At 46.2% G+C, this 8,194-nt stretch overlaps 2 protein-coding genes across 2 annotated transcripts; both read right to left on the bottom strand.

The window, feature by feature from the left end:
- Nucleotides 1–643: 643 nt before the first annotated feature.
- On the bottom strand, nucleotides 644–3,784 carry EMWEY_00053060 (hypothetical protein, conserved; the record flags this gene model as incomplete). The annotated part of the gene is made up of 4 exons (XM_013479937.1): nucleotides 644–952; nucleotides 1,135–1,362; nucleotides 1,509–1,677; nucleotides 1,839–3,784. The coding sequence occupies 4 exons, from the start codon at nucleotides 3,782–3,784 to the stop codon at nucleotides 644–646; spliced, it is 2,652 nt and encodes an 883-aa protein (XP_013335391.1).
- Nucleotides 3,785–6,471: 2,687 nt separating this feature from the next.
- On the bottom strand, nucleotides 6,472–7,914 carry EMWEY_00053050 (hypothetical protein; the record flags this gene model as incomplete). The annotated part of the gene is made up of 3 exons (XM_013479936.1): nucleotides 6,472–6,580; nucleotides 6,922–7,028; nucleotides 7,811–7,914. Coding segments are annotated over 3 exons (320 nt in total), but the record flags the coding sequence as incomplete, so codon positions are not given.
- Nucleotides 7,915–8,194: the final 280 nt, after the last annotated feature.

Below are 8,194 nucleotides of genomic sequence, written 5' to 3'. Positions count from 1 at the left end.
ATATATATATATATATATATATTATATGCGTATATAGGTATAAAGCAAAGGGTGCAGCGCACGTAACAATTGTATTTGCTACAAAGGCGCTTCTCCTCACGTTGTGTATATAATATATAATAATAAATAATAAATAATAAATAATAAATAATAATAATAAATAATAATAATAAATAATAATAATAAATAGATAAACAGCTAAAGAGGCCTATTGGCCTCAGGTGTACAGACAGCTGGTTATCAGGATAGGTACCCAAGTATATTTATATGTATATGTATATATACGGTGTATATCCTTGTCTTTTTGTTTATTTCTTTGCTTATTCATCATTTATTTATTTATTCGTTTGTTTTGTTGGCCTTTTTCTTTATTATTTATTATTTATTTATTATTTATTTCTTTTTTTTTTTCCTTATAGCCAGCCAACAACAACAACACAAGCTAAAGAAATAAACATCCCTATTAATGCATAATCTCCTGGTGTAGATGCTGCTGATGCCTGCAGCAAAAAAAACACAAATAAATAAATAAATAAATAAATAAATACTTTTATTTATTTATTATATATAATAAACTATTTCCCTCTATTCCCTGTATATGTACAAAACAATATCTATATAAATAAGATAGCTGCTGTTACTACTATTGAAAGTGTTTATGCTGCTGCAGTGCTGCTTCTGCTGCTGCTGCTGCTGCTGCTGCTTCTGTTACTCCTGCTGCTGCTGCTGTTGCTGCTGGTGGTATATATTTCCTTACTAGTGCCTGTAGACTCAAGGAGTTGGCGGCAGCGACGTCAACATATTTTTCTAAGTCTAGAGGATTGACACCATCAGAAGAAGAAATAATTGCAACTTCGAATTCTTCTCCTTCTCCTTCTTCTGCTCCTTCTCCTTCCTCTATTCCTTCTCCTGTTAATACAAAAGAATGGGGCTTTATTACCCCGGAACTCTTCTGCAGCAGACATATATGCATGCACACAGCAACACAGCAAACAATAAATGTTGTCATGAGATAACAGCATAGAGGCATAGAGAGGACGTAATAGGGAGTAGACCAGCCGCGCATGCATGCATGCAGGGAAAAAGATACAAATAAACCATCATAATTCAATGATCCTCAACCCAATAGCCTACCTCAAGGGCGCTAACTTGGGCACTCTCTTCTTGATCTTCCCGTTGCTGCTGCGTCTGCTGCTGCTGCGGCTGCGGCTGCTGCGGCTGCGGCTGAGAGAGTCTAGGGAGTTTAGGATCAGTAATGCTGGTGATTTTGTCTTCATCAGCAAAGTAACGACGCCAATAATCCTTGTAGGCCTCATCTACTGCATGCGAGAATCTCTCTGCTAGCAGCTTGTGGTTAACCGGCTGTACATACACCCCAGCACAGCAATACGTGCAGACAGATAACAGAAAAACAGCTTATTAACCAACAGCAGCAGAAACAAGCAAACAATATCCACGAAAAACAATAATATAAATGTATATATGCATAGGAAATCTAATTAGCTTACCATTTCTCCCTCAAATCCCTCCGTCACGCTGCCATCATCAGCCAACGTAGAGTTATAAAATTCGGCGAAGTCTACTTGAGGGTTGGGAGTCAACAAAGAAATAAATTTAAATGTTGTGACAGCAAATGCCTGAGGCAGGATTCCCAAATACTCCACGAATATCCGGTCGCTGCGCATACACCCCAGAGCAACAGCACAGACAGCCCATGGTGGGACTTCAGCAAAAAAAAAAAAAATACAGCACAAAGAAAACTGCAAGCAACAAACTAAAAACAACAGAAATAAAGAAAAATAAACAAACAACAGAAGAAAATAGCAGCAGAAACTTACGTGAGGTCTGTATATCCTGCCTTAATAACATGTTCTAAGGACGTAACATTTGCGGTGTATGTTATCTTCCCGTCCTCAATGTTGAACATTTTTAGTTTCTTAACCATATCCTCTACTCGTTCACGAATAGGGATACTGTGGCTATTATCTGCATCTATATCTATATCTGCTCCTTGTTGTCCTCCTGCTGTTACTGCTGTTGTTCCTGCTGGCTGCGGTGCACGTGCAGGTGGTGGTGTTGCTCCTGGTGCAGGCTGCTGTGGCAGCGGTGCTGCTGCTGGTGATTGTGCTGCAGAGTCGCTGGAGGGAGGAGGAGGGGGTGGAACTGCTGCAACAGGGGTGGCTTCTGTTGTTGTTACTGTTTGTCCTTCCGTTGCTGCTGTTGCTTCTGTTGGTGTCTGTGTTGCAGGGGCTCCGCTCGGGGCGCCGGCACCGAAGACTGTTGCTGTTTCTGGTGCTGTTGGTCCTTGTGCGGGGGGAGAAGAAGGTGCTGCTGCGGTTACGGGGACAGTAGAAGCAACAGAAGGCTGCTGCTGTGGCTGCTGCATTCCTGGGGCTACTGCCGCAGGCTGTGCGACTCCTGCAGGGAATTGCGTTGAAGCAGGAACCGCTCCTGCTACAGCAGGCATTGCTGCTCCTGTTACTGGAACTGCTGCAGGTGTTGCTGCAACAGGTGCTGCTGCAACTTGTGCTGGTGCACCTGGTGCTGCTCCTATTAAGAGTTCCTGATCCATGGCTCCCTCGAGGAATACAGGCGCTGCTGCTTCGGCTGCGTCTGTTTTTTCCCCTTGGCTGCCGTCCTTGTTGCCCTTGTGCTTGTTTTTGCGGGTCTTGTGCTTGGGGTGAGGCACAAGGTCCATGAGGGCTGAGCTGTCGTCGCCTTCTTCTGCCGTGGGTTGGATATCAGTAAGCAAGGCATTGAGTTTCTGCATGCGGAACTTATGGTAGTTTGCATGGATTGTTGTGGCACGATCTATGAGGCCTCCCTCTTCTAAGAGAGCCTGTACGTAGACACCAAAGGCGTCAATAGCAGCAATAAATGCTGCAAGAGCTTCCCGTGCACTGTCTTCAAAGTTACCGCGTAGTACCAACACGTGGTCAGCCAATACAACATCAGAAGACATTGTTGTCTCTGCTCCTCTACCCAATGCACATAAAAGCCCCAAAAGTTCTCTTCTTCTTTTCAGAAACTCTGCCTTTATATCAAGGGAGTGGAAAGCGGCGACACCGTCCTGTGCCTTCTGCATCAGGTCCTGCAGCAGCTGTGCTGAATCCTGGTAGACGTAGTACAAGTCTGAATCGAGTTTGTCGTATTCCATCGCCTTGTTATAAAGACTTATTAAACGAGAGAAAATCCCTTGTTGGCCACTGTGCCCTGTCCAGTTCTGCATGAGGGTCTGAGAGACCGTCAAGGACAGCTCGCAGTTTTTTGCTCTAATATATTTCTCTATGAGCTTTGCATACTCCTGGCCACCACAAGGCAGAGGCTGGGAGGCACCTGAAGAAGTCTCTGGAAGCTCGCAGAGCCCTTTAGATCCATCTCCCGACGCCTGTATGCAGGTTTCTTTGTTATCCTTCGCAGATGCAAGTTGCGAAAGGAACGAAACCCAAGGGGAAGATGGGTCTTGCAGCTTGTCGAGCTCTCGCTGTAAGAAGGAACTCATCGCCTGCTGCGCCTCACAAGCCTCCTCCTCCTCATCATCTGCAGACGAACCGTCATCCTCTGCTTCTGATGCTGCTAATGATGCACGCTCCTGCAGCAGAGAGGTGGAACCCATTGCAGCCACTGCTGCGGGAGGGGCCAGGGCGTCAGCTACAGACTGTAGCTGAGGTGCCCCTTCCCTCTTCGCATCTACAAGTAAACAACCCCATTGGTTGTCTGCTGCATCCAACGCCAGTAACGCAAGTGACACGAGCGAACCGCACACCCCCAAGGGTCTTCTCATCTTGCAAAGAGGTAAAAGCAGTACCGCTTGTCCCTGTCTTATTCTGTGAGGGGCTTCCTACTATCTTGCGCAGCGTCACTCAGCTGCTGTTTGTTCAAATGGCCACAGCTGGCAGAGGAAGCAAATGCCACCTTTACCTACAGAAACACCACAACACAAGCCCACACATACCTGCATAATTCTCCCCACACAACAGCAACAACTTCATACACACAGACACCAGAAGCATATGGGAATACGTAGGCGCCCCTCTACGGACAACACTGCAGATCGACATAGGTCTAGATTACAAAACACTGGCGCGCCAGCTGCTGCAACATACGCTACAGCAGATGTTGAACGTGCTGCAGGGCAGCTCGTGAAGTGGGGATGGGCAGCAGGGGCACTGCCCATACACCTCACCATACAAATCACATAGCCCTGTTGTGCGGTGCATGTGCGAAGTCTTGCTGCTGCTTTTGTTGCGTAAGCTGCTGCTGCTGCTGCTGTGGCAGTTCTTACGGGCGCGCACCTTTCAGTACAGCTTAGGTTGGGGTGAGATGCCGTTGCCCCGAGAAGAAAAGGCCCGCGTGATTGGGTTGAAGATTTATGGGGTTTAAAGGAAGCATCGATGCCTCTCTTGTTTCCCCAAGCCAGCAGAAGGCTGGAAGCTAGCTGGTGGATGGTATCCAAGGGGGAGCAGATACTTGAGAGGAGGTAATTGTTTGCAGTTGAAAAAGGCAAAACTGGGGTTAATTCCCAAAAGGAAGAAGAGGAAAATGAGAAGGTAAAGATAATGAAACACCGTGGGGGCAGGCAGGGGCCACCACGAATGGTGAGCCGTGTCCGCTGCTGGAGTGCCCCTCAAGCGCAGGAAGCCAGAAAAATACAAAGGGAAGAGGGAAAAGCTCCATAAAACTCCTCACAGGGGCGAAATAAGCAGCAAAAAGGGAAGAATACAGGGGACGTACCTCTTAGTCAAATTAGTGCTTTCGTTGGCAGCCGCAGCGTGCCGACCATCGAGCATTACTCAAACTGAGTTTTTCGTCCCGTTAAATTCATACTTTTTATTGCAGTTAAAATACTTCCAGTGTTTCTCCCTCAATTTACCACTAGATCACCTTCTAAAGAGGAAGAAAGCATTGCAATTTCCTATCTGCTATTGTGTGTCCGCTGGTGTACGCTGCTCGTGGGCCGCCTCGACACTGTTGCCGCCCCCGAAACACTGAAACACGCACATCTATTGGGAGGAAGTAAACTCGGAGTTTTCAGGTTTTTGTGCTCATTGGATTCATTTTTGTTCACTAACACAAGCGAAAGCTCGAGGAAACTCAACAACTCATGGGAAAGCCAGAGGTGAATATTCGCCATGTGGCGGAAAATGCAAAAACTGAAAAAGCATGTTGAGAGCATTTTTCTTGGGATACTTAGCAAGTCCAAGAACAAGGAAACATCAGTTCAATGTGATTACATTATTTTTAGTTTTCCACACAATGGCGTGCAGAGGCAACACCCCTAACTACAGTTGGTTATCTTCATTCCATGTAGTTTGTGCTTATTTAACCGAATGTCGGGAATGTTCGCATTTTTCTACTAGAACCAGAAAAACCACCTAAAGCATCGCTCCCGTACGTAAAATGCAACTCTGCACCGTTCCGAGGTGTTCACGTGTAGTACTTAATTTTCATTAGCGCTCGCTTGCAATCCACTTTAACCGCTACGTATATTTGGTCATATGAAGCCTGTTTGCTTGACCAGCTACGTTCCATTTTCTTCAACCCCTTCGTCCGTTTGCTTCTCTCCCTACTTCGTGCGTTGGCTTCCCGCCCTCAGTCAGTGTTCCTCACCTAGTCCTCCGGCGGACTCGAAATACTCGCCCTTCCCCCAATTATCTGCTTTCTTTTGTTCAATACTACACTCCTATGTTGTTTGTTTGCTGCTCCGTCCTCTCTTATTATGCTTACTGCTTTCGACTGTTTGTTGCCTATGATTGTCGTTACTGGTTTTTGCTTCATCGTCTTAATATCGCCTCGGTTAAACGAATCCGGCGAACAGAACGTACAACCCAAAAGATGCGATGCCAGTGGTTGACCCAAAACGCTTGCAACATGAAAAACTGGGGCAGTTTACGTTGACGGAGGTCTGTACAGGACAACTGCTCAGCCAGCACAGCCCACCAACACAGAGGCAGTATTATCTAAATGGTGTGACAAGAGGATTTTCTTGGGAGTTATCTAATTCAATTTTTGCGCATGCTGGGCTCCCCTGTGGTAAATGCATGTACGTGCATTCGAAATATAATGCAGGAACCCGTAGATTGCCCGCCTGTACATGCAGTGCATGCACTATGCACACTTATTTCAAACATGCAATGCAAGGAAAGACCAAAGAGAGGAGGTAGCGATCCTCTTCTAAACAAAGCGACAAACAGAAAGAGTTCACATAGCCTGGAAAGAAGCTTTGGGGCACAATGTGCACGCATGCATGCACGCACCTACATGCAACCAATATAGATATATACATATGTAGGTAATATGTGCAAATATGTGCTTTAAAATAGCGCCGTATAGTTGAGAAAACATGCCGGCATCCGAGCCTGATCAACAATGAGGCATAGGGATGGAGGAGAAGAATAAGAGACGAAGGCACAATGCACTGGTTGCAGAAGCACTGTGAAGCGCTACAAGCAACCAGGGACAATACGTAAATTACGAAAAACGTGGAGGCAAGAAAGGATATTCCTTCGTCTTCCATTCCACAGGAATGAACTTGTGCTCAACTGATTCTGCATCCACCTGCACCAGGCGCCACCCAGGTCTGAAGAACATCAGAAAGCGGCCAGCACACACAGCCCCAAAATGCATGCATTCAAAGTGCTGCCCAAGACAGTCAAGCACGGAACCCCCCCAAGCGCGCACAAACAAAACCTGAGGTGCGTTCAAGACGCATGCACCGAAAACCTCAAAACACACTGCATGCAAAACACGCAAGTGCAAGCATTGCAGAGGAGTTGCAGGTTACGCATATACATGCACTCATCTTCCTTGCATGCACGGGGATGGCCCGTGCAGGCAGCTCGCATGTATTCAGTGTCCACCGATGCATGGAGTGCCCATGTGGGTGCATGCAGTGTATCTGCTTGGAGTGTAAGAACAGACCGTCCGTCGTTGGTGGCAAAGCCACAGGAGGAAGTGACAATTTGCTGAATTTCTTCATCCTTCAAGTCCGAGTCCGAGTGGAGATGACCGTGGAAGGAGGCCCTCACCTGAACCCCAACAAAAATAGAAGAAAAGCAGCACATATATCTTGTATATGCATACACAAATAAAGATAAGCTACATTGTTGTCGAAACAATGAAGAATATACTGGACTGATTAAGCATTGTATTACAGAGGAACTTGTGACCCTGTGGTGTTGTTTGTTGCTGGAGCGGCGGCTCCTCCTGCGGTGTAAATCAATCTGCACTTTATTTGAAGTAATATTTTGCTCAGGAAGTTACAAAGCAAGCAAATAAATGGGGAAAGAAATAGAGACGATTTGAGAAACTACTGTGCAGCTTGATAAGCAAGCAATAGGGAGAAGATCATGTGCATCACAACCCAAGGAAGGACTGAAGAGACAAGATGCACCAAGAAGGTAGAGTAGCAAGCAAAGAGTAAAGCAGTGCAACAGAGGCGAGGACGGAGGCATTCTTTTCTTTGTCCGCCACCTTCCTTATTATAAGAGAGGAAACAAACTAACAACAGACCCACTTTGTACTGTTTCAGTAGAGGCAGAAACCGACGCCGCCACTTTTCAGGGAGCTGGAAGGTGGAGACGACGTTGTGCTGCATACAAACCCACCAACTGCAACTTCTATGGTTTGCTCTTGTGTTCCGCCACAAGCTGCAATGCAAAAAGCAGTTTAGGCTTTAGGGTTAGGGTTCTGGGTGTATGGGCCAGTGCTGTGCAACGTCCTTACGGTGGACGATGAAAACCTGTTGCTTTTACGAGATCAGAAGTGCTCTGCAACTGCCAGTTTGCCACTGCACTTGGGGTGTACGTACAATCTTCATCTGGCGGACTTCAATTTTGGTGGTGCTGTCGTCGGGCTCCTCCCAGTGCCGCCAGTAGAATTGATGGTGTTGCAGTAGGAAGATGTACTTTGCTCCTTCACAAGCAAAGAAAGGCAAAACGGAACAAAAGCGTCAAATAATAAGACGCAGCATACAACAAGCCAAACAAGCAGGAAGCAAACAGAAACCCAACGCCACAATAAACGCAAACCAGCAAAACTGCCAAGTTAATCAGCAAGGTAAAAGGCAGCAAAATAATCAGTTGGCCTTCCACAGATGCCCACAAGAGACAAATGGACCAGTGGACAAGACAGATGCAGACTAGCAAACATAACAGAAGGACGATATATATATATATATATATTATATATATAT

The sequence above is a fragment of the Eimeria maxima genome, genomic scaffold (genome assembly GCF_000499605.1).
Source record: "Eimeria maxima Weybridge genomic scaffold, Emw_scaff1479, whole genome shotgun sequence".
NCBI classification, from domain to species: domain Eukaryota; phylum Apicomplexa; class Conoidasida; order Eucoccidiorida; family Eimeriidae; genus Eimeria; species Eimeria maxima.
Note: the sequence above shows the minus strand (reverse complement) of the source record. Positions and strands in the feature narration are given on the sequence as shown.